The following is a 27,484-nucleotide window of genomic DNA, read 5'->3' on the forward strand; positions in this document are numbered from 1 at the left end:
GAAATCTAGATGTAGATAGGGAGTAGATTGGCTAGTATTTGATCGGTTTGGATAGGGGAGTGGGTGGGACATCGTGTCTAGGGTTTAATTAAAACAAGATGATCAAATGATGAAGTCCATAGGACAAGTGAATTGAGTGACTAAGATAAAGGGCAGAGAGGGGAGTAGTTATATATATTTAAGTCAGTTTCGAGATGAATTTTATCATTACATACACTTATCTTGAATTCACTTTGGTTTTTGATATCATAACCTATACCCTCTATTGAGTCTAAATAGATTGCTTAAAACTCATCCTATCATGTTACAATCAGATATACAATGAAATGGAGTAAATCATCATCCTTATATAATATTTCTCTAAGTGTAATAAATTAGTAAAAATATAGGATGATGTTATTGAAAGACTACAAAAATATATTTTATTAAATATTAACTACATGGTAGTTTTGAAATTGATGGGATCGAATATATGATGAGTGTATTAAAGTCGTAACTAAATAGCTAGTCTTTATTTCTACTGCAAATAAGTAAATAACCTACTGTACTCACTTCCGGATATTATTTTCTTGCCACCCATTAACTACATACAAATAGTAGAAATATGATCCTCCTAGGAGTTCCCCCATGGTTTCAAAATGGCATGAATTATGATTTGCCAGTAGATAAAATGCAAATATATTATCTAGAGAAGCGCCCAAAGGGTGAAATATGTTGGTGCTCTTTTGTAGTTAGATAAACAGGCCCCACAAAATAATACAAGGATGTAAATTAAAAGAAGGCACCAAAATAAGAATATTTATAATTATAATTTATCAAAAGAAAATTAATTTTATGCTATCATTATAATAGCTTTATTTTTATTAAGTTTCTTAGAAATAAGTATATGCTATCATGGATCACCAATATATTATTGAACTCAGGACAAATTTATAACCAATAGCTTAAAATCTAGAAGACACTTGTCATTTAGTAAAGCTTTTTTTTTTTTCTCTCGTTAAGAAGTAAAGCTTTTTCATTGTAAGCAAATGCAACCAATAAAAAGAAGTAATATGATGGTACCGCTCTAGTTCCATCTAAACCTTATCCTATGTCATTTAGTAAAGTTTTTTTTTTTTCCTGATAAAAAATAAAGCTTTTTCATTGTAAGTAGGTGCAATCAACAAAAAAAAGTGGCATGATGATACCATTCTAATTCCATCCAAACTTTGCCCTCATAGAGTAGACCTCTAATTTTCAAGATAAGGATGAGATACACAAGTCATTTATCAGAGCTTTTTTCTATGCAAAGAAGGTGCAGTTAGAGAAAAGAAGTAGCACAATAGTGCTACTATAGTTATATCTAAATATTTCCCTTTTATAGCATCTCTCGAATATTCGGGATAATATTCAATCAAAGTCATTTATCAAAGCTTTTTCATTGTAAAGCAAGTGTAGTTAACGAAGAAAAGTAATAGAATAGTGCTATACGAGCGGCATCTAAACCTTGCCCTAGTAAAGCAAACCTCGAATATTCAAGACTAGATTTGATTATATTATTTTAGTGTCGCCGAAAGTGAATGTATTTGGGAATTACTGATATTGAATTGATAATTGTTAATCTGTTGTACAACCATGAAGGTTTCATATTGAGAAATATGATGGTGCTAAGCTAGTCGCATCTAGACCTTGCATTGATAACTATGCAAACTCACAATGTTCGAGGCAAGTTTTGGTGTTGCTAACAATGGATGTATCTAGGCATTATTTTTATTGAATTGATCAATGTTCATGCATTCTGGAGACACAAAGGTTTGATCCTGAGAAACCCAATCATTTGTTGTCATCGCTATGCTTACCTAACAGGCATATGTATGTTTACCAAAAAAAAAACGAGGCAAAAAAACAGGCATATGTATACTTATCAGTGTCTCTTTATACTCAGTGTTATTGTAAAGTGCTAAGTTTTAGCTCCATAGTATGATTGCACCATGAATATATACCATTGGCAAAAATGGACATATGATTGAGTGAATAAATCATGTTCTCCCCTACACAGTTGTTCTAATAAGTAGCTACAGTTCGGAGCTGTTATTTCGTGAAAAGTCTCATAATAAAAGGAAGCAGTAACATAACTACGGTTCACTGGGCCTCCCTTACCTGCTGCAGCTATTAATATCCATGTCCTTCATCCCTTCTACTTTGATCTTACCTTTTCAGCATTTATGTTTCTGCGGGAACTTTGTCTATATTTCCTTTAGCTTCTTGAATCGGTTCTTTGTATTATAATTCTGGGTGTTTTTTCCTGCACTATGAGCTCCTGGTTTTGGTTAACATACAGGATACTGCTCTAGTGCTCTACTGTGGATATTTTGCTTCGTTTGATATATGAAACTATGTTCCTTTGCACCCAAAAAAAAAACAAAAAGAAAGAAAAAGGGAAGCAATAGACTACTTGCATACCTCGAAATGAGTTGTGCCCTTCTAACTCGCAAGCCATGGAGAGAAGGTGGACTGCAGCTACTCCGAAGGCTTCTGTTCACAATCTCCAACAATGGAAGTATGATGAGAAAAGATCAGTATATGAAAGAAAGCCTAGGCGAGGTGTTCTTAGCCCTTAGGCCTCAGGAGATAAGCCCAAAGGATGGTGGTGTCATCATGTGGGATCTCTGCTAGTGCAAATGTTTATTAAATAGTACAACAATTGCCAAAACAAAGTTGTTTTGTAGCCTTGTGTTGGATTTTTAGTTAAAATAAAGCATTTGCTACAAAATAAGGAGAGCAAAGGTTGGCTGAACTTGGAAGAATAAGTGGGGTTGATGGAAAAGGACATAGTGTTAGGTGCTTTAGCTTGCATCCTAATTAAAGTGGCATGAAGGTTGCATGCAAGAGTGTCCTACAAGGCTTTTAGCTATCGACTTATGCTGCTGGGTTCTTTTGGTGGATTGCATATGTAGAATATACGATAGTCTTCGACTTAATTAGTTATGGTTAATAAAGGTTACCATTAGTTTTCTAGGGAACTGATTCTCTTTCTTAGCCAGTAAGATTTTGGTTTGATCCATGCAATGGAATCATACGGAAACCTAGCTTTCAAGATAAATATAAGTTAGTTTAACATGAGCAGAGTCGATATATCTCCCACAGTGTACGTATGAAATAATCTACTCTTCGATGAATGTCAGTATAGGAATTTCAATTGTGATTCATGGAAATTTTTAGGTCAAATCTGAAGGTGGTTTTGTTTTCAATGTGTCCAAATGCAACATATAGTCATCGTTTGAATTTTTTTACATTTTATGGTTGGGTAAAAAAGAGAGATGACAAAGCTTAATATCATGTGCGAGATATAAAAAATAACCAAAACATCATTATTTTCAATAGGATCCTGATTTAGACTTTCTAGCTACCTCATGACTTTAGGTCTTAGCTAATAATTGAGAATCACAATATTATTGGACAAAGATACGGTTGACAAGTATTTCTGATAAATATTTTTGAGTGGAATTTCGGCAAGTTGAATTGTTTAATCGGATAATGACTTACTAAAATTGCTCAAAATCAAAACAATGCATCATGCAACATTTCATGTAAAAAAAAAATATGCAATATCATGAATCCACTGCTCTAAGTGACAAATTTTTAGAGGATATATCGTAACTCATCAAATTTATTTTGCGCACCACTGGCATTAGATGACTCTAAACGCAATGGGCTATGCTCAAAAAGAAACTTAGAACGTTCATCTTGGATAATTGGGTGAGTTATGTCACATTATAAATTTGGTTGCAATTTAACCTTCTAATAATTCTTCCAATTCTGGTCACAAGGGATTAAAAGGACACACAGATAAATGAGCCAAAAGAAAGTACGTACTGTCAAAATTTTAATGAAGGAAAGTTTGAAGCTTCATTGCAACATTGTTCATCAGAGTTGTTAACATAATTTTATTCTTCCAAGCAGTACCTTGATAGAAACTCTGTAGTCTATGCACCTTGGAAGAACACAACAACAATTGAGGTGACATAACACCCGAAATTTGGCATCTCATCAATTCTACCAGGGACAGTCGGCCTGCAACCCATGCCTCGTTTCTGGTGCCGGGGTGACCAGATCCGTTGCTGATCGCCATCAGAATCTGATTTGATTTGGACCCAGACTGCTGCCTACCGCTTGTGGACCGTTAATTTGACCGCGTGATCAACTCGACAGAAGCCTCTAAAAGAAAGAAGACTAAAACCACTTGGTCCCCATCACCATCTTTTTTTTACACCAAATAATTGATTATAATAACAATTATTTTATCTTTATTACCTTTTTTTTTTCCCATGATTTGTCTTGTAACGTTCCAAAAGCACTTCGTTTGAGAGGGGAAAGGAAGCTTTTGCTTTTCTCCTTTACAGACATTATCTCCCATTTATATCAAATCCCATAGGGTATCTATTTTATTGCCGTCAGATAACGGCAAACGAGGAGCGTACGGTATCTGTTGGTCCTGAGGGCGGAATCTGGGCTCGGTCAACGTGACAATTGACGGAGGAGTTGACGGAGTTTATCATGAAACGACGGTCTGGAAAATATCGCGATATGATTACTTTTCGGCCTCATTGGGAGCGTCTTTTCGGGCGATAATTTAAGTTGCAATGATAGGGCCCGACCCGGATGGGATGGTGGGGCCCACGGCGACCACTAATGTGGTAACGGTAATGACGTGGCACGCGGGAGACCATTGTCAGCTCCACGAGAGGTGGGGCCCGCTATATTATCCGTACCCCGAAGGCCTCAAAAGGCGTACCCTTGGAAGTCCATCTTCTTCCATCTCCGGCAACGACCTGCGGACTCCCGTCGGTCGTGCAAGGATTTTTCTATGCGAGCGATATATCGGCCAACCGTTCGGTCAGCGAGGAGTCATGTAGCCCGTTGGTTCGCGGTGTCGTGGGGGCGTGACGTCGTAGTGGGTGGACGTGATGGGGTTTTGACGACGCGGTCGCATAGAAGTTTGTATGCTGGGAGCGCTGCTCGAGTATGGAGATAGCCCACGCGGGAAAGCTTTTATTTATATTAATTAATTGGATTGGATAAAATAAGCAAGAGAGAGTTCTAGAACTCTCGACAGTCACTTAATACACCGTATGTTTTAAATGCGTAACTGGATTACCTGGAAATATTTATAAAATTGAGAGAGTATTCAGAGCGCACGTGATTGGTCGGTGAGAAGGGAGTTCCGTGGTTAATTGGCTTTTATTTTTGTTGGCTTTGTGATATATATATATATATATCTTTATAATATCATTTATTGTCAAGAGCTTCATAAAAATATAAAAATATTTATAATATTTTTTTAAAAAAAAATCAAAATGCTATCAAAACTAGTTCATCTACTCTTAACCACAAAATTAATAATTATATTTTTTAATTTTAATTATTTAGATTTAATAAAATAATTTTATTACTATTTTTTTTAATAAAAAAATAATTTTATCGGTTTTTGAAAGTTAAAGATCACAATCATATATTCAGAGAGTAAAATGACAAGATTGTGTTACTAGATGGTCCATATAATCTTGATTCTCATTTTAATTATGCAAATGGATGTTGAGCAAAACAAGAAAAATTAAAAAATGATAACCTAAATAGATAATTTTTTTATTTGTTTGTTGTATATATCTTTATCTTCAATCTTTCTTCCAAATATTTCAGGAGAGAATAAAATATAAACTATTTTAATCTCATGTGCATCGAGACATCTATAGCCATTTTTTGTAATTATTTTCCTTGCATAATTAATGTTGCTTGCATGTGCGAGAGTGGGGGCCACCGAGTAACATGAGAAAGGTGGATAACAACTGTTGCACATCCACTTGCATCTTTTCCATTACTTGATAACGTCTGCCAAAGAATCAAAAGAAATGCATTTGCCAAAGAATCGAAAGGAATGCAAAGGAAACTTGCTTGAAGGAGCTTTATGGGAAAGGTTTTTATTTTTTTCTAAAGAGCTTAATCAAGAATCTTATAGACGTAACAAATCAGGTAAAGTGGATTATGATGAGGATCCATCAGGCTCTATATTGCTATAAATGGTATCAAAAATAGATTTTTCAGCCTATGATATATGTGGACTGGGAGATACCATGATACAAACTCATTTGGATGCATGGATGTATATTTAGTTATATTGATTATTTGTTGGAGAGCTATTGTGTTCATTTAGATGGATCGTCATACTCGGCGTTGATCATCTTAATCACTATGAAATATTTAAGAACATCATCATATGATGTATATCATTTTAGATATTACTAGTATTTAGAAGAATCATCAACTCACTGTCGACCATTTTGTTTAGTATGAATATTAAGAAGAACCAATAGATTTGATATGAATCATTTTAACCATTGCGTGTATCTAGAAGGATCACTATACTTTATGTAAACTATTTTGATCATTGCGGATAGAAGTGGATAGGATCTAGGAGCAGGATATACCATATAAGAAAGTCAAATTATGTAACAAACTTTAAAAAATCATAACTTGATTATGCAACATTTGATTGAGATGATCTTTTTTTAAAATTTAAATATCTTTTCAAAATTTATAATTTTGAGCTAACTAATTGTATTGTTTGCATCTCAAAATAAACCGATCAAACTAATATTTTTTCTTGTTGGAAAAGATTTTAATCAGATATTATGTTATATCTGTGAAGAATTAGATAGAGCGCCATAAAATAAAAATGATGAAAGATTGAGATCTACCTCATATAAAATTTTAATATTTTTTATATTAATCATTTTTTAGAGGCATAATCATATTCATGTTAGAAAGATAAATTCGATTCGAGAAAATTACAAACGAAGGCTTTTCTTAAGAGGAGTCCTACTCAAATTATACAAGAGAAGATCTCACTAGCTATTATAAATAAGAGTTATGTACCTTAGTTTGTGTGGATGATTAATGAAAGAAAAGATGACTTAAGTCCTACTTTTACAATTCTTTTAGTTTTCTTTTAGGAGATTCGAGTTAAATAAATTGAAAAAAAAAATTTATTTTTCACGATTAGATCATAGGTATTCATACAAGACTTAGAGATCCAAGTAGCACTTTTTAGATAGTCTTTTTGGATATGATGTTGGATTATTGCAATTATAATGGTACTCTTATGAATCATGCCACATCATAGTAAGGCCATCAAATTATGACCCAATCCACTAATTTGACCTATGTTTGACTTACTATAAATAAGTTTGAATTTAGATTAAATGGATTCGAGTTATAAACAGACCGATCCATTAATCAATTTAATATTTGGATTAGATTTAGATTTTAGATATTTGACCTGTTTAACCTATTTAACTTATTTAATATTCAGGTCAGATTGAGTTAAACAATCCATTTAACTCATTTAATCCATTTAAAATTTATTTAATCTATTTAAAACCTATATATTTTATTTATGTCCTCTTTAATTCGACATGTTTAGCATGTTTAATCAATTTAATCCATATCAAATTTATTTAACCTGTTTAACCCATTTAACCTGACTTAATCTATTTAATAAATATATTAAGTGGATCGAATCAAATTGTTTGATTGATAAATATATCGGATTTATGTTTGAATTTTTGACCTGTTTAATAAACAGATTTGGTTCGAATTGATGATTTTTTGATCCGATCTGCATCGATCGAACCCAATCTAACCCAAATGCCACCCTTACATGATCGCCATATGGATAAGATGATTTCTTATGCGAGATAAATTTCTATTCACGTCAAAATTTCAATTTTTGTAAAATAATTTAGCTTCGAGATAATTTCAGAGTCAAAGCGATTGCAACCATTCATCATGAATCACATCCAACTCACATGAATGACATATACCCTAACCAGTGGATGTAATGGCGTGCACAAGTATGATAATGCTCATTTCAAGTTAATGATGCTACGACATCAATATCCTGGACTATGTTTCGGTTGTAGTCACTCATGATTGCCCGTTTGCTTAAAGAGCTAGGGACTGTGACTTGCCCAGCACATATCTCCGGTGGGTTGACAGCTAGATATCTTTTTCCTCCATATAACCCGACTTGGTATCAAGAGCCAATTACTATTTCATTGTGCTTTCATACGATTGAGGTCATCAAGCTAAGGGTGCCATATTTCCCTTGCATCTAAGGAAACTAGTAATTAGAGTTTTAGCTATTATATATCTTATCACATGGTCTTATCTTCTCAACACCCAATTATCAATCATCAAGAATTGTTTTGTAAAGTATAAATGTTAGATTTGAAATAGCATAATATTAGGAAAAAAAAAAGGTTTCATGGCTTATATTAGGAAATGTGACATATAAACAATTCAAGGAGTCAAATCCATTGGCATAGGCATCCCAACAAATTTGAACATCATTTAAAATAACGAGGGCTGCATGGTTAAGCAATGCCCAGGACATTCATGATTAAAGCCCGAGTTACAAGAGGATTTGAAAATTCAAGAAACAAATCCAAGAATTTAGAACTCAAACTAAAAAAATTCAAAATTTTAAAAAATTTGATTTTAAATTCTCAAATTTTCATCCAGTTTGATTCATTATCAATCAGAATCAAAATTTTGATGAGCTTGGCTTCCTTATCAGTCATTTGAAATAATCGGAATTCAAATTGTCACATTGTTTGAGTTTGAGTTTTGAATTCTTGAATTTAAATTTTGAAAATTTGAATATTTATCTACCTTAGTTTCCTTGTCAGTTACGATGGTGCGCTTCCAAAAATCAAGTTTAGACACCTCACACTCTCATTACAACGTAAGGTAGCAAGGGGCAAGGATACTAATCTTTTATCATTGATATTTAGGACATGTTTGATTCGTGACCGAATCGGTATCAGAATGGAATCAAAAGGGCCATATCTCCCAATGTATTATAATTTTATGATCAGAATCGAAATATGATTTGAATACCAGAAGAGAGTAGAGATTGAATTTTGAAAAATGGGAGCAATGAAATTCTTTCAAATCAAATGGCTGGAATTCGAATCATTTATCCTTATTCCTATTCTAGAGTCCAACTTTTTTCAACCAAACATATCTTTAAAAAAATTATAATATTCAAAATTGATTTTTGGGTATAAAACATGAACCATTCTATTGGTATGCATAAAATGTATGGTACAGAATTTAAAATCATGTTTGCTACTTATGATTAGTGATCTAATAAGTAGTTTCCATGAAACAGTAAAATAATGTTAACTTCCGGCGTTTGAATTTGGAAACCTTTTCGTAATACAGTGAGGCACAAGAAGACTTGCTCCTGGGGTGGGCCGGGCCGGGCTACATCTTTATATTAAGTCACAAAATTCCCCCTTCCACATGGCTCAACACGATTTGCACAAGTTCTATCAACCGACCAGCCGGCACTCCAATAGCTTTCTTCTCTTGACAAGTTCTATCATCTGCCACATTTCTCCAATATATTCACTGAATCAGAAATCCTTCTCATATGAACAGTTTTGTTAGAACATTTAAAGGTCAGCTACTTTTTCTCAGGAAAGGAAAATATATAGGTCAGCTAGAGTGTATGATTGGTTTGAGAATCTGGGATTCGCTCTTTGGAAAGATAAAATTAACATTCAAGCTAGCAATGAAGAAGTATTATGTTGCACTGAAGATCTAGACTACTTAATGGAGCTCATACTTGTCAACCAGGCCAAACCAACTCATGGAAGTGTGACCCTCACTGCCAACAATGACTCATTTGATAATAAGTTCTGTCTCTTAGGTTCAGGGCATTGTTTTTTACGATAACTTGTCAATATAATTTTGACTGCTTGTCCATTGATTTCCTAGCATCAGGGAATCATGGGTGATAGGTGATTTGTTCTCGAACTCTTGGATTCTTACTTGAATGCTGAGTTCACCATTGAAGGCATTGGGCAATAACCTTAGATAAGCTCAAAATAATTGAACAACAATGATAAGCATAGAACTTGCTGAAAAAAGGGTGGCATATCTCAAGTGTTAAAATCATGAAAATGTGGAAATATAATTAAATTCTTTGGCTGTGGATGCAGTCATGTGATAAAAGAAAGATGGCTTCTTGGGACTTGGGAGAAGTAGCACTGCATTCACTGTACAATTTTTGCCTTGGCATGTGAACCCCTTTCTTTCACTACTTATGAACAGTACTCAACTCGGGAAACAACTTCCAATAGCTTTCTGCCATCAAACCTAAGTATTGAAGCTAAAATTAGCATGTACAGGTCAGTATCACCAAAAATGCTACACTAGATTGTTTAGGGTACACTAGATACTATAGCCAAGATGTGCCTTTTCTTTCTTTTTTCTGTCCCCATTATATCTCACCTGGTCATAGCTTGCATGCAGTATTTGGTTTCCTTTGCTCCCCTGCAGAAGCTAGTTTTGTATTCACTACCTATTTCAAGGAAACTCTGATTCACTATTTGATGTGGTGTTTCATAAAGCAGAGAGGGCCAGAGAAGCATCACTAAAACATCATTTCCTCTGGTTGGTGACCAATTCATCGCATGCGAATGCCCAGAAGCTGTAAGCCATTGAACACCTCTGAGTCCCATTGAACATTTCAAAGTCTATATATTTGGATACCAGATTTGTGTGACCAGGAAGTAGCAGCATGCTGTTTTATATTTAGTACTTGTATGATCCAGTCATGACATTTTCAGTTTCAGCCCCTGGTAACATGGTTATTATAGCAGTTGTTGCAGTTGCCATGATGGAGCCTTCATTCTGGACCAAAGTTCATCAATTACAATTCATGCAGGCCCATGATGGAAAATAAGGATTGGACCTTGGTAATTGTTAGCAAGCCCAACCAAAATCTTGGTTCACCTCAGTCTCAGCGGCTCGCCGGCGGAGCTAATATATGGAGATTTTAAAACTATGGTTGCATGGTATTTTTTTTTTCTTTTTTTTTGGTGATTTTAGAACAAGAGCTGCAGTCTATCAAATTGGTTGTGATGCATGAAGTACCAATACTATCTGGAAATATTTCATTTATTTTTCAAAATGGTGAACCTACGCTCCCTATTTTAGATGTGGCCTTCTGTGAGTGAGAATGGAGGCCCATTTTCGAACGAGCACACATTGGTCTAGAATTTTTTGCTATACTCTTGATCTCGCACTCCACTTCTTCTGTTAATTAGTTACGCATTTTTGTTCATTGGTGGTCGGGAGTAATAAGACCAGGAAAAACGAAAAAGTGAATTACGCTTCTTCAATTTTTGCTGTGTTCTTAATATAAACTTTTATATACATCTAACATGGGTTTCAGGAGTTTCTTTTATTTATTTATTTATGATCTTTTTTTCTCTCCAAGGAATAAGGTTGCATGGTGTCATCCTTGTCTTAGAGCGTATCCGAATGTTTAACTTTTAAATAATTCTGTTGTAATCGCTGCAACAACTGCTGTAATGATTTCGGTATCTCCTTTTATCCGTATGGCTAGATTTTTAACGAGCAGTGTTAATAAATAATTAATTTTAATATTAAATAAAATTTATTATTTTTATATTAATATTTTTTTTAGGTTTGTAAAAAAATGAATCTTAATTTTTTTTCAAAAATATTATTAAAAAAAAAAAAAGATGACAGTGTCCTCCTACAAAAGGGCTAATTAGTAGCATCGTTGGTCAAAAATTCTAGGATGTGTAGTTATCAAAATAGAATGGTTCGAAAAAATATACATAAATAATAATTTTTAAATTATAAAAATATAATAAATTATTTTTATGAAAATATATATGATAAATATTTAATAATATATCACTATTTATAAATATAATGAGAAATTCTATAGGCCAAATTAGGCTCCAACAATGAAACCTTAAGATGCTTATTAGGACAAATGATAATTAAAATAATTAATAAAATATATATAATGGGGCTCTCATGGTGTGAGAGGGGAGTTGGACATTGGTATAACCTTTTTTTTTTTACTTAATAAAAAATAAGTATAATATTATAATAATTTTTATTATAATATATGAATTTCAAATATTATTTTTTAGATAAATAGTAATCATTAATTTAACTAATAATAAATTTTTTCTGCATATATACATATATGCGTGCATATATATATATATATATATATATATATATATATATATATATATATATATATATTCTCAAATCATCTGATTTTCATATGTATACCCTTTCATTAAATTTTTGATGGATGATATATATTAACAAATTATATTTTTTTTAAGTATTAATAGTTTTGATAAAATTATATAAAATATAGCTCTTTTTCATACAAATTGGATATTAAATTTTTATGGATACTAATATAAATAGATAATAACATCAAATAAATCCAAATGCTTATTTTTAACATTCTCAGCCAAAAATTTATGGGAGGGGCATGCTTTGCAAATGTAAGGTAAATTAAGAGGTATATAATATGAATAATAATTTTTGTAGACTAGGTACGTAATAATTATATTAATAAAAAAGAGATGAGCATTAATAATAATTTCATAATAGATATTTTCAAAGCTTCAAAGGCAGAATCCACATCATTACATCACCCACCCACAACTACAAAACATCCCATACATACACAGATCAAATGATTCATCTACGTCATAAAAGTCAAAGCTACAATTCACCCATGATCCTCATTTTGATCTCTTTTTCACGCCTTTCCACACATCTTCCCAGTTCTGTCCACAAACGCCAAGAATACCCGGCGGCCTCGAAGTCTCCATTATTTGATTATTCCTAACAAACAAATACTTTAAAACAAATTAAAATATCAAAAATTTCAGTTTTATAAAATTTTATTTCTTCGTTCCTGATGGCCCGGTGGGTACTCGCTATCTGCCCTCCTGTCGTCCCCATCATCATTCCTTGGTGCAGGAAACTCCATCATTGCTTCTATTCTGTCTCCCCACTAAATGCCAAGCCGGGTTGTACCCAAAAGAAAAAACTCCAAGGGCAAAAAGGAGTCCTCCCAAAAGAATAAAGGCTTTATTCTTCTTCCATAATCATGACGTTTTAACTGTTAACGTGTCATTCCCTCAGGTGGGGACTCGCCTCTTGATGCTGAAACTTCTTTGCGACTCGGGCTGGGGTGGGGGCAGAGTACTAAAAACTGGGTGGCAAATATCGATGAGGTCTATACGTTAGGCGTCGCCGTGAATGCAAATTGGATTATCGGCGGGAAGCAAGGCTTTTAAAAGCTGAGGCACCGGTCACTTTGCTTGGTGGCTCAGGAGATGAACACAGGCCTGCTTCATCATCTCGAAGTTTGGGAAAACAAATTTTTTTTTTCCTTTCAGGTACTGAGATTCCCACTGATTTGAATTTTAGGTATTTTTTTTTTCAATTTTAATAATAAAATATTTATATTTTATTTAAGATAAATGATATTTTGCTTGTTAGCACAAACACAACCGTTTTATATAATTCAAGACACCGAATATCATTAGGTATCACTGATTTAAAGTTTTTAGGTATTGATTTCCATTAAGATGGATGGTAGTTTACATATTGGGATGATGTGGAGCACAAATACAACCGAATCTCAACCAATATGGGAACATTGGTAAAAAAGAATTGGTTTCACCCAAGGGAGCTTTGTGTCCTTGCAAATTATTTTTTAAAAAAAAATATGCCTCCTTCTGGCTCTGCTTTGTGCATAGTAACAACCAATACTTCTTCTACCAAAAAAAAAAAAAAAATTCATATAAGATACAGATTTATGAAATTGTTTCTAGCTTTTATCTAGATTAGACTAGAATTTTCGATGCATTGGTTGAATACCAAGGGCACACTTTTTTCTATCTATTTCTTCTGTATCATCTCCTTCCGACTTATATTAACATAACATTTCTCTTCAGAAGAAATGTTAGACTTATACATAATTATATATGGAGTCATGACATCAACAAGCTAGATACTAATTTGAGAACTCTCCATGCAGACATTTATTAGATGGACGGGATGATAAGTATACTGAACAACAAAATATTTCTAACTTATGTGACGCCCGGACAGGCTCACATTTTCTTTTAAAAAACAATTTGGGCAGAAGGGAGGCGTTAACTACTAAAATTTAATTTAACCAAATCAGGAGAAACTACATGGGCCCATAGCAAGACCTAAAGGCATTTCAATATCTTGGGTGATATACAATGATCAAAACGTTCATCCTGAGTGAAAGAATACCCCAAGAAAGTTGAAGCATAAACATATACTTGAAGCACGATCACAACTTCTGGTGAGAAAATATTTTACCTGCTGTAAATTTTGGGCCTGCTGGCATTTGATGGCGTGCTCCGGGTTCTGGACCGAGGAAGATGATGGTACGGGCGTAGACCTACCAACATGAGATACATGCGGCTAAACTTCAGCCAGACGGAGAAAATCTAATCGCCGTTACCATACCTACTGCTTTTCTTTTCTCTCCAGTCTCAGCAACAACCATATTTATTAATTAAATTTGTGTACTTTCCTTTAATCCCCCTCATTAAGACAAGAGACTCTCTTGTCTCCCTGCCTGGGGAACAATGCATACCCAAATCAGTGAAGAAGATATAAAAGAGTAAATAAATAACAAGGTATTAACTTATCAATGAGCTCTTGCTATATTAATAAATGTACGTCTTTTCTTTGTAATCATTTATTAATTAATTAAATAGTATTCATTACGCTCTCTCTCTCTCAAAAGAGAGGGTACCAAGAGCTAACTTTTTTCCATTCACTTTGGTGGCCGGTCATTTTCACAATGCTTTGGAACCGGGAGACACGCTCTTACAACGATGTAAAAGGCATCTTTAATATTTTTATGGCACTTGGGCTCTCATGCTCCTTGTTTGGTTGAAGAATCTCTCTTTTGGGAAATAAGGACCTACTTCTTAGAACGACCAGTGATCTAACTGTTTTTGTTTTTGTTTTTTTTTTTTTTGCGTGTGTGTGGTAGAAACTAGTGATCTAATTGTTGAAAAGTAGTGGCAGCAAAACTTTCAACTATTAACTAAAACCATACAAGTGTAGTTTATGTTAGAGATAAATGGATAATTACGATCCAGCATGGCATGTCAAAGGTTTATTGTGGAGTTGCACTATGGTTGAAGTAGAGGTAGATATTCTTATTTGTTTGAAAGTGGTAGTACTGAACTGGTGATCTTTTATTGGTGGAGATAATCCTGAACTTTTTGCACCATACATGATGAAAAAAGCTGTGCATAACTAAGAGGCATTCATGATAATATTTCCCTTTTTTTTTTTTTGGATGATCAGCATAAGATTACCTTTCAAGCATCCAGGTTAGGATTCTCATTATCTCCAAGTCACTGCATCTGCAGTAGCTTCATTTTTTTTTCCCCTTTCCTTTTGCCAAAAACGTGGACAACCTTTGTGATTGATTTGAAAAGCCCATCCAGTTCCGGGGATCGATAAACTTCGGTTGTTTTACGTCACAATTACTAGGCACTCGAGCTGAATTCTAAATGCTTCATAGGGCGTAGATTCTCTCTTTTGTTCCCCGTTCCTGCATAACTGGTTGACTTTTCGAAAAGAAAGCCAGTGATAGGAGTTACAAGATGTTTGACCACAGGATAAGCCAAAATAAAATAAAAATGAAGTGAAGTAAAATAAAATATTTTCTCATAGACACTATAGTGAGATGTAGCCAATTCATATTAGTCCTTGTCCGCATTTTATATATAACTCGCGCAGTATAATTGAAGGAAAATAGGACAATATATGGGCCAGCGATTGTGGAGCAGCAGAGAAAGGGAAGTGGAGGGAAATCGAGCCCTCAGAGATTCTATAGCCGTTTTTTTGTGATCATGACGACGTTGGGTGGGTCAAAAGCCACCCCTACATCTGCATGCCCGTCCAAATAATAATCATTATTATTTCCAGAAGATCTTAGGCTCGTGACCAGAGCCTATACTTTTACCCGGGGAGCTCTCTCTCTCTCTCTCTGTGCGTGTGCGTGTGTGTGTGTGTTGGAGTTGCTTTAAACTCTACACATTCTCCCAACAATATTTATTGACCCTTTGAGTGGCTGGTGGAGGAGCAAGACAAACTGATGGTGTGATAGGAGGATGGTTGAGTTATGACCGAAGTGCGGTTTGTGATCCTTAGCTGATGAGGGTTAGGCAAGGGTGGTAAAAATTTTCACATCCTCAGATACTGCTTAGCTTATTAACATACAGAAAGAAAAGGCTTGTTTGCTTCTTTCTTTGATATTTCTAAAGAGGAGAAGCCCACTCGAGTAGGTTGAAGGAAGAAAAATGGGGACTTGTGGAAGGAATGGAGCAGTGAGGCAGTACATAAGATCCAAAGTTCCTCGCTTGAGGTGGACACCGGATCTCCATCACTGCTTTGTTCATGCCATTGAAAGGCTTGGAGGCCAGGACAGTATGTCTTCTCTTAATGTAGTTTTTTTGTAAAAGGCCTTTATATGTGTACGCTCCTTGTGATATTGTCTTCCTCTTAGTTAGCTCTCAAGTATCCACCTGATGCTTTAATGAACATTGTCCATTGGGTTCTTATTTACCAAATGGATTTTTTTTTATATATATATTACTTATTGCTATTCCTGCAGAAGCCACGCCTAAACTTGTTCTTCAGCTGATGGATGTAAGAGGGCTAACTATTTCACACGTCAAGAGCCATTTACAGGTATATATGATCTTTCCATTTAGTATCAATTGCGTCATTATTTCCTTCAAATTTTACTGGCTCACATGAATATGATATTTTTACTATCAGATGTATAGAAGCATGAGGAATGACATTGGCAAGCAAGGTCTGCAGACATATCTCCTAACTTTTTATGAGTTCTAATGAAGAATGTCTATCTGATAGTAATTTCTATTCTCTTTAATCACAAGACCATATTTTTATTTGAATGTCGTTTGTTATCATTTCTTATATTTATTGTGAAGCTGGAGGATCTCGATCTCTCTTCCTCTCCTCTTTTCTGCAAACAATTGTGACAAACTAATCAAGAAGTGTATCATCTTTCCAACATCGGCAACTAAATCGTTTTTCTTGTTGTTTTCTCTGTTTATCTTTGAAAATTATTTTTTCTTAGTTACTATTACTTTAAATAAACTACAAATCAGTAGCTAAATTTGAAAATGTGCCCTATCCACCAATCCTACCATATTCACTAAGGCACATTTTTCTTTAGTGCATAATCTCCTACGTGTCTTCTCCAAAGAAAAAAAGAAAACAGATTAAAAGGAAAACCAGAAGAGCATGAACTATGGAAGTGGCACCTTTCAAAGTGGTTGGTCTCTCTCCTAATCCACGACGGAAAAAGAAAAACGCTTCACCAGGAGGGAAAAAAAGAACATCCTACTTCTTTTTTTGTTTCCTGTCTCAAAAATTTTATACTCTCCAAAGAGGGGGGAACACAAAAGTTAATAAGATCTGCCTGTTAAATTTTATTCTTTTGAGTAAATAGAAGAATTATAAGCTCTATCATAGCAAAAGGTAATTTAACAAAATTAATTTCTCATTGACCACCAGGTTTGCAACAGACTCAAGAGAAGAGACATTCATGCGAACATACTGATGCTGGTGCTGATGAGCAAAATGATGGTTCTCTTTTCTCTTCTTTGAAACCTCAAAAGGAATTCCAGACTCAGTTCATGTTCCCTCCTCTTCCCATGAAAAGGTTAGCTATCTAATGTGCATCTGGAAAGAATGAAGGAATTCCCCATATCTTCTTCACTTTTCACCATCTTTTGCTCTTTCTTTATCCCTTCTTTTGTCCATTAAAAAAAAAAAAATAGGAGTCGAATGGAGGCACATGCCATCTCCAGTAGCTTGCAATGCAGCAAAGGAATCTGTGAGACGGTCACCTCTCAGTACTCTTTTGATGATTATTTGCAAGCCATGGCAGTGAAAAGGGGAATAAAGGGGAACTTAAGATGGCAGAAAGATGACATAGAAACAGGGTTCTTGGCAGGTGATCAGCTTTCTAAGGACAAAGCGCAGGGGCATATGGAAGAAGACACTGGCCCTTTTAAGGTACAACATAAAGGCAAAGAGGACCCTTCCCCACTCCCCACTCTCCCTTCAGACTCTATCCTCTCTGGTGTCTTTTTTTTTTTTTTTCTCCCTATGTTGTTGTTATTCTTACCTGTTTCCATCACCATCTAGACCAACTTTCATAGTTTCGGTATTTTGTTTAATTTTGATAAGATTGAATGGATGTTGGAATAACACAGCCTTTATTTTGAAGTCTAAAGTTCATATATTTAGATTTAAAATTTTAACACCATATACACTTTAATTTTTCATGATTAATATCATTTTTGTTTCATATATAGTTAAAAGAATTAAATGTTATATCAACATAGTTTTATGCATTGACTCCTATGTTGAAGTACTATCACATTATCTTTCACTTCCAGTACATAGATGCATCCCTTTTTTTTTTTTTTTTAGAATGCATAGATGCCTTCCTATACGTCGGAGAAAGGCTTTTAGGTAATGCAGCAGAGACACACTGCAGAGAAAAGCTTTTTTTTTTTTTTTTTAAAAAAAAGATTTAACAAAAGATAAATTGTCAGAAGATGAGGAAAGAATCAAAGAATCAGTAATTCTTGTCAGAAGAATTTTTCATACAAAGTCTCGAGTAATTTTTATTGTAGTATACCTTATGAGATGAAAAATCTGCTCTATTCCAATAATTAATCAAAAATTGCTTCTCTATGACTCAATTGTGGAGTCAAATATTAGTTTACTTTTTCCCCTATTGCAAAATATAAAGGGAGATAGTAACTGCATGGGATTTCATTTTGGAGTCTCAACCAAACAATTACCCATGTGCATCCAAGTGTAGGTTATCATTCCAAAATAGAACTAACTCAAACTTTCCATTTTATATCCATTGACAGGTGTTCAAACTAAATGACCAACTTCTCATGCCTAATAATACCATAAAGCTCAAGTCCAAGGAGAATGATGAGAAAAGATGCCAATCTTGTGTGTCACCATCATCTTTTGATGATCATGGCATAAAGGATGAGGAAGTGGATGATTGCTCATTGACGTTAAGCTTGCCCATGCATCACAATCACAGGACCATTGCTTCATCTGCAAGCGAAAGCAGATCCATCATCTCATCATCTTTGGCTAGAAATTCTGAGGACTGCTCAGTCTTCTTAAACGGGCGGGGCTTAAATTTGGATCTCTCCATGTCAATATGTGGTTCTTAAACTTAGATCATTGTAATTTCTTTTCTTTTCATTTTTTTTTTCTTGTAATGAGATGTTTTGACACTGTTTCATACTCTAAATCCTTGGAATCTTTCAATGAAATATGTGGTGGTCTACTGCTGTTTTGCTAAAAAAGTTTGTGAGTTAACATAGGAAAAGGATGGAGGCAAAGAATGGTACAAGGTGGGGTCAACATGCAATGGGAAGAGCATAAAGCAGTTTACTCCTATTAAAATGGGTTACAATGCCTTTAGATTCTGTGTTGGCAAAGCACGGTGGGCATGAACGGATTTGGTGGGTCTTTGCATTAAAAATGTCTTATATGTATTCCCCAATATATATATATATATACACACACACATAGCAACCTCAAGCATGCTTACATACAAATACATAGGCATAAATCATGATGGAAGAATTGTCTAGGTTTGTCTAAGTACATTTGTTTGTGCATTTTCCAATGCGAAATTTGCATGTCCAATGTATGCACTATTTAACTAATTAAATAATGTCATTTTATAGCATAGTGGGGATCTCTCTCTCTCTCTCTCTCTCCCTCCCTCCCCTAAAAAATAATTCGAGTTTCACAATATTGTTATAAAACCTGCCAAAAAAAATGATATATATATCATTTTGGGAGAACAAATTAGTTTCTCCTTGTGCCCAAATGTTTGGTATTGGTGGGTCCTCAAATTGGTGATAAGTTCCACATGGTACAAAATTTAAGGTTTTTGCGTCATCCCCGGTCAATGTATAATGTTATTGAAAAGCGTTCATTTAGTTGCCACTAAATACGTAAAGAGTCGCTCTAAATTTTGTTTATAAAGACTCTTCGAACGTATACATCTCTATAAATGGCCTGATTCATTGATTTACAAGACATGCCAAGTATTTTACCTATAGAACATCTACTGGCGGGCAGGATCATATGCAGTTTATAGCACACTTAATTATCTATAACTTGCAATTGGAAACATCCACTGAAGGCACAAAGCTCTTGCTTCTTGGGCAAGCTGCAGCCAGCCATCCACTCTGCTGCACATCTAGCCTTCTATTGGATGTGAGAAAATATTGCATTTCAAATCTTCCACCAACTAATGGTATCATGGGGTCCCAAGCCCACGGCTTATTCAAACAAAAACTCCTGGACCACCTACAGCCTAGTTTGAATGACTGGCTGAACCACTCTTAAGATAGCAAATATCATGAAACCTAATCACATTCTTCATCAACAACTTTTGAATGAAGGCTGACTATATCTTTTTCTTAAAAAAAAAAAAAAATAGAGAAAATGAAGGTCTAAAATCGGAATCGAAATTAATGACTCTCATTCCAACCGTTTGATTGAAAAAAATCTCATTCCGATTTCAATTTTAGGATGGAATAAGAATAGCTCAATCTATATAAAACTCAATCCTTATTCTCCTCTATGGATTCAAATTTTTATTTCAATTCTAATTTCGATTCTAATTTCGATTACAAATTAAATACTTCAAAAAATTTGATCATTTTAATTTTAATTTTAAATTATTTTTATTTTTATTTTTATTTTTATTTTAATTACGAATCAAACATCTTTTAAAATTGATTGTGTCTGATAAAAATATGTCTGTGCCATCAAGTTTGTAATTTCAAAAGCAGCATTTCAATGACTTGACTTAAAGTTCAACATGCAATTCAATGGAAGTGTTTGCTCCAGGAAAAATAAAGGCCATGATAAATATTTTCAATCAATCGAACAGTAGATTTCAGAGGAGTACTCTAATGGGCCAGATTTTTTGTACTGCGTATTCTAAAAAGGAGCCATGAATGAGTAGGGGCACCACAAAGTTCAGAATGAACCTAACCTAGCTCAGCTCAATTATTTGAGATCAACCAAGTAGAAAGTTACAAAGTCATCATTGCATTCCAAAAAAGCCAGAGCAGGGCCTCCAGAAACCAACAGTGTCAAGATTAACATTTACGATGGCCAGCTGTTGCCATGTCATTGAACATAGATGTTCTCTTTTCTGACTGGTACCTGAAAGAAAAAAAAAAAATTTAAGACACCATCATCACTGCTGTCCTCTTTGTTCTCCTGCTGATATATAGCACCATGAGATCGCTTATCCTACGGTGGTGGCAGCAAGCAGCAAGTAAAAATGTGACCCGTGAGCTGGCTTTTTTCCATGCACATGCAATAATAAATACTGCCATATAACTTTATCAGTGTGTTTGGCCTTGGAATTGATCAACCGTCCTCAGATCGAAGAAGAATTTTTGATGACAGGGAAGATATTGTCCATCTATTAACCTTTCTACTTGTCAACATGGAGATGTAGCATGGTACTGATGATTTAAAATCATGGGGAAGAACTGACGTCCAAACCAAAAAAATGATCCATGTGGTGCTCCGGCAAGGGATAACAATGCTACAGCACGTCCAGCAGGAAAAAGTTAATGATGAATCAATACATGCACTGATGTCATGAACATAAAGAATTTGAAAGAAGTTTATGAATGCTTGTTAGATTGAACATGAGGTGACTGAATAACAGGAGATACATGCCCTTGAGGTATTGTTAGCTGAGTTTGTGTTCAAGATGAGAAAAACGCCTGAGGTTGGTATAACTTTATCCACCCAACGTGAAAAACCTTTTTTTTTTTCCTTTCATTTTTTTAGGAAAAAGTTGGTGAAAATCTTATATCTGCTTTGCTACTGCTAGCTAAAGAGATGAGAATTACTTCAGGGGAATTTCAGATCCGCATGTGAGCTCGTTGCAACAGCTTTAACTGCTCCAGCCACAACCTCGAAGCAAATTATTTCAATTCATCAAGTCAATCCCTACAGCTGCTGTCTGAAATCTCCTCCCCTATCTCATTAATGGCTCTTCTTACCCGAGAGTGTGGGGAGGAAAAGTGAGCTCTTATTCATGTGGGAATTTAATACCTACACCCTGCTAGCATAAATGGCCTTCAGTGCTGAAACAAAATGATTACTGGCACAAAGTGGCAGATTGTACCGGGAAGAACAAATCAATACACAGACGACATGGAAAATAATAAGGTTTTTGTTAACAATAATTGACATGCCGACACAAAACTAAGGAAGGAATAATGACATTTGGACAGAAAAGGAGGTCTTTCAAACAGCTAATATCAAATATGCGGGGAGAGGACACACTGGACAGATTCCTGTATATGGAGAGCCAAAAATCCACAGGGAGGTAAATGCAGTTGCTGACAGGAACATGTGTAACCACTATAATATGTCAAACCCAGTTAACCATCTTCTTTCTAAGCAAAGATGATACTGAATGATACATGATAGAAGCATCCCACCATGTAAAAACACGTATGAAGAACATTTTATGCATTACAAACAGTTAAAACTAGGATTTTGTGTTCTCTATAGAAAGACTCTGATACTTCAAATTCATCAAAATTCATGTCCATTATAATCATGCGAAACTAGAGAGTATAGAAAAGGATAGTAAGCTTAGGCATTTGTGAAGTTAACACAAAATGTCATTGAGTGGCAATAATTATTTTTCTCCCACATATACATTCTCTTTACTTATTTCATAATATTTCTTGTACCATGAAGTAGATACATCACTAAAACTAATCTAGTTTGTCCAACAGAACCTAAACAAACTAATAGAGAACAACAAAAGCAGGGGGAGATGATTAAAAGACACAACTAACAATAGTAGTACAGTTTAATTCAAGAAGATGTATGAAAAGGATTACTTATCAACTAAGTTGAAATTAGTCTCTAGATGCTTATGCAAGTTTCATTTTTTTTTCTTTCTTTCATTTTTTTTTTTTTTTTGGTTCTACTTTGAAGCCATTAAGTCCTACATAAGTTGCATACTTATGCAAGTTTCACTTTTTCTTTCTTTCTTTTTTTCTTTTTTTTTTTTTTTGGTTCTACTTTGAAGCCATTAAGTTCCACATAAGTTGTTCTATTTTGAGAGGCTGGGTTCATTTGTCAAATTAATCTATTCTAGATGCCAAACTCCCAGCAGCACAGGAAGATATTAAAGCAGCAACAGATCATCTTCAACCTCATTGGATGGTTGCAAAAAGTGGGGAATGGAGGCCCGCTGCAATTTCTTAACCAGTCCTTGATGCTATCAACCTATTGCAGGAATGTGCTACAGTTTAATATTTCTCATATTTTCCGAGAGGACAATCAACCCACGTATTGGCTCTTAAAGAAAGGACTTGCTGGTATTGGCCATGTTTGTTCTGGACAAATGCCTTTTTCCTTTAATTTGATTCACTTAGCAAACATGGATACAAGTGCGTGTTTGTTTTAGAGTGCTTGGAGTGAATGTTTGTTTTAGAGTGCTTAATGCCGGGTCTTACATTCTGTAATTAAAAAAATAAATAAATAAAGAAAAAAGAAGAGAAAGAGGTCATTATTAAGAGAATAGAGGTAAATTTGGGTCAAAGCATGTATAGAAGTTGTTATTCTGATGTTTTTTTTTCTTCCCCTCAAGAAAACAAGATCAGAAACTTTGCTTTATACTTGTTATGATGTCTTAATACATTATGTGGGAACTCAATGTTGATATTTGAGCGAACAGACTTATTTCACCTTGGTAGCAAAGTTGTACATATATCTGTCTCTTGTGATATTCTTTTTCTTCCTTTCTAAATTTTCATCCTTCATTAACAGGCATAATCAAGGTCTTAGCGCCACAGCTTAAGTTATACCTTGTTTACAGCAGAAATAACTCATAGCTCTACAAGTTACTGCATAACATGCACCTAAACTGAATCACATTTCTACAGAAGTAAGATTATATTTTGCATGATATAGAAGGGATTCTGGTAGCACTTAAGGCAAATCCCTGCCACCTTACTTGAGTTATATCCACTTCGTATCAAATTCTTGAAAGTTTCCTCAAGTTGGCATTTTAAAATTTTGTTGACTGTGCAGCAATCTTCCCTGGTAATTTTACACCAAAATGTTTTGACATCTAAAAAAACAAACAAAGATCGCCATTTTCCGTAACAGATTTTTTTGTAACTTAGAGCTGATTAAACAAAAAGGAACCTAGTAGATGACAATAACATCAATGATAGAGGTCTATTGGTTCAAGATCTTGACCATAGGTACCCCTTCATCATGAAGTGCTAAATTCTACTTTCTGCATATTAAAGTTTAGCAAATAAAAATTCTATATGGATTGGCTTGTCATAGGAGCTTTCAGGCTTGTGCTACATAAAGGTGCAATTGGGGCCATGACAGACCATGAACAAAATCATCAATCATGGTTCATACGCAATCAAGAGAAACAATCAAGCAGGCTGGGCCTGGGTTGACACAAATATGATATTAAGGAGACAGGTAAAACTCTAGCGTGCAATATAAAACAACCTTTTTTAACTTGACCTGATGCATGTAGACATAAAACATCTGAACAAGCTCTTTCCTCAGTTTTATGACCCTTGAACATGTAATTCGGAAATTTTTCCTCTAACCTGTCCTATGACTCTTTAATTTGTATTTCAGACTTCCCTCTCACTGGGACCAACTATTGCCAACACGATCAAACCCTCTTTAATAATTTTCTCTCAATTTGTCCACCAAATATGTAATGCTTCATCTCACATCTCAAGCAGTTAAACGTTCTGAACTCTGTTGCATTAAAGCTCACATGCCAACTTAGTCACCAACAATTTTGATCCATATAAGCATCCTTCTACACTTTTCCTAGAAACAAGAAAAAAAACATATCATTTGATCCATCTTTTTCCCAAGTCTAAACTTTACTTGACAATAGCAAAGCACTCAAGATGGTGTCAAAATGCAAATGTAGAGTATCATGCAATATACAAATACCGTTGAGAATTAAATACTTATGATATTGTGATGCATGCATATGTGCATGCACTATATTATATGAACTACAATATAGTTATCATACAAGCATTTTGTGATTGCATAGACAGCAAAAAAAACACATGCAATAAACAGAGACAGAAAAAAGGCCCAAAAGGGTTGGAATGGTCAAGGTCACCGAGATTGTGATTGACCTCCAAATCAACCTAATGAGCAAAAAGAATAAAAACATCCAGGGGCATATAGAATACAAAATGAAGAGTATCCAAAATTTAGCAAAGCTGAAAAGCAAAGAAGGGCTTCCCTAACAAACAGCCCCAGCAGAAAATGTTACTCTTCATGCTAACTCAAGGATATATGCCAATAAACATGCTTATTTAAGTACAAAACAGATAAATTGGGCAATTTCTGCATAATCCGGGCCCAATAGTATGTATAAGTACAATGTGCCCAGTATGATGTCTGAAAGCTTGATCACCAATCAACTTAACAGGCTACAAAATACCCTGACCATCCTTTTAACAAAAAGTCATGTTCAAATGAAACAACAAGATCTAAAAATTGTCATTAAGAAACAAATTATTGATAGCCTTTGTAATGCCATCAGAAAACGCACATTTGCCCCATGCCTACCATCCCATATTAAGAAGATAAGTAGCCTATGAATAAGGAGGGACAACAATCTCTGATATGGCAGTCACGATCTAACAGCAAATCCCATCACTTTTAAAAAGCATATCACAAGATTTCATCATTAAGATCCCTTCACATTTCTATACGCAGACCCTTCCCTTCAGTTGCCCAATGGAGAGAATGGTTCTCGATTAGTCATTGACTTTGATAGTCAGGCAGTTCAAGTTTGGGTCAGTCAAGTTGTTAAGCTAGCCATTCTGTTCCAGGACCAGGTCCAACCCATCTTGCACAATTGAGCAATCAATGTCTTTTTTCAAGAAACATTCCGGCAGAGATTGTATTAGACTGTTTGATTGTTAGGGCAGCTTAGTGTTCTTCTCGGCGCACAGCAGCCCACGAAGACCTCCCCCCTTGTTTTTCTTTCACTGTGAGATTCTAATCCTTGTAATGACATTGTGTAATTAGTATTGTCCAACTTGTTCGCTTCCCCCTTTTCCCATCGAGCAAGGAAGCGAGCGTTAATTTCAGACCTCATTAACCCACAAAAAGGAGTAGAGAATCTCCTTACAGGTTACAACGGACCCTTCTGCTCCCATAGAGACTGTGGAATAATTCAAAGGTGAAAGAACCTTGTGAAGGACATTCATAGTTAAATCAAACCAATCAACTTCCAGTCACACCGATATACACCCGAGGATTAAGAAATTCGAATAGAAACTCCCATGCTGCACTTCTAAAGATCTTCTCAAATTTTAAACCAAGCGCATTTTTCCTAGAGTCCGATACGAACATATCTATGCTCCACGGTGCCATCTAGAATGGTATTTGTTCCCAAGGCTTCATTTTTCCTTAATCAAATTTGGTTCTTTTCACATCACCCAATCTTAAATTCCACCATAATAACTACTAAACCATGCCAAAGAAGAATCCAACCTTTCCACTCCAAGGAAAAGATCACCTACTCATGTATAAATAAAGATAAATGGATCCGAGAAAAAGAAAGTAGACACAGGAATCGTTCTAATATTTACAAAACCATGATCCAATGCGGCGATTTAGAATGCCCCTCTCTCTCTCTCTCCCCTCCTCCTCGACTCTTTATGCAGAAGCCTAGATCATGAAAGAATCGAGGAGAGTTAGGGTTCGGATCGGCTAGGGTTTATGAAACGAAGAAGAAAGAGGGCGCAGAGTGGAATCGAAGAAAGTTAGGGTTCGGCTTGGTTACCTTGTCTCGAGGATAGCCCAAGCTAGAGCAATGGATTCGATTCGAGAAGCGGAGATCGCTACGGATCCGATTTGAGAAGGAGCCCAACGGAGGGAGATAGGGAGATGCAGAGAGTCCGCACGAGCAAATAACTAATCGATCCCCCAAGTAAAAGTTTAATTTCTTGTACAAGTCCATCAATCATTAGTTTCCTGGCCAAACAGCATGGATCAGAAAATTATCATCAAATCCCCTACAGATAATATCATTATTTTCCGTCTTCTATTCTACATAAATTTTGAACTGTGCAAGTATTTTCATCAAAACAACGTAAGCTATAAACCTTAATATCTTATTATACTGTAGACTGCAATAAGAATAAGGTTTTTGAAATGGATTTAACTTAGTAAAACTGTCACTATTTTATAGAAGGCAAAAAGCTGCAGCAACATGGAATCCATGGCGGTAACTAGTGAATTCATATCCATTGTTTTTATCCATGTTTGAATTACATTAATTACATCAGAACTCAGAAGCTCAAAGGAAACTTTACATTGTTAGCTTCTACTTCCTGTTAAATTTTTACTTTTTTATTTTTTTATCTTT

General features: G+C 34.9%; 1 protein-coding gene and 1 long non-coding RNA gene across 3 annotated transcripts; one reads left to right on the plus strand and one right to left on the minus strand.

Annotated features, from left to right (window-relative positions):
• The first annotated feature begins 16,065 nt into the window (after positions 1-16,065).
• Positions 16,066-19,287, plus strand: LOC105055282 (myb family transcription factor MOF1). The gene is made up of 6 exons (XM_010937059.4): positions 16,066-16,389; positions 16,577-16,653; positions 16,744-16,780; positions 17,509-17,656; positions 17,775-18,012; positions 18,885-19,287. Exons 1-6 carry the CDS (start codon positions 16,263-16,265, stop codon positions 19,203-19,205), a joined length of 948 nt encoding a protein of 315 aa, XP_010935361.1. The 5' UTR covers positions 16,066-16,262; the 3' UTR covers positions 19,206-19,287.
• A 1,755-nt stretch (positions 19,288-21,042) lies between these two features.
• LOC109506445 (uncharacterized) lies at positions 21,043-27,180 on the minus strand. 2 transcript variants are annotated; one of them, XR_012136000.1, is made up of 2 exons: positions 26,900-27,180; positions 21,043-22,141 (listed from the first exon to the last, which is right to left on the minus strand). It is a non-coding gene; the product is annotated as an uncharacterized lncRNA (long non-coding RNA). The 2 variants fall into 2 exon arrangements; XR_012135999.1 differs by having other exon boundaries at positions 21,043-24,912.
• Positions 27,181-27,484: the final 304 nt, after the last annotated feature.

This window comes from Elaeis guineensis, chromosome 12, assembly GCF_000442705.2.
Source record: "Elaeis guineensis isolate ETL-2024a chromosome 12, EG11, whole genome shotgun sequence".
In the NCBI taxonomy this organism is placed as follows: Eukaryota; Viridiplantae; Streptophyta; class Magnoliopsida; order Arecales; family Arecaceae; genus Elaeis; species Elaeis guineensis.

Coding starts and splice junctions, on each gene's coding strand:
- LOC105055282 (XM_010937059.4), top strand. CDS start 16,263: ATGGGGACTTGTGGAAGGAATGGAGCAGTGAGGCAGTACATAAGATCC. Junction 16,781..17,508: donor GAATGACATTGGCAAGCAAG/GTCTGCAGACAT, acceptor ATTGACCACCAG/GTTTGCAACAGACTCAAGAG. Junction 17,657..17,774: donor CCTCCTCTTCCCATGAAAAG/GTTAGCTATCTA, acceptor AAAAAAAAATAG/GAGTCGAATGGAGGCACATG.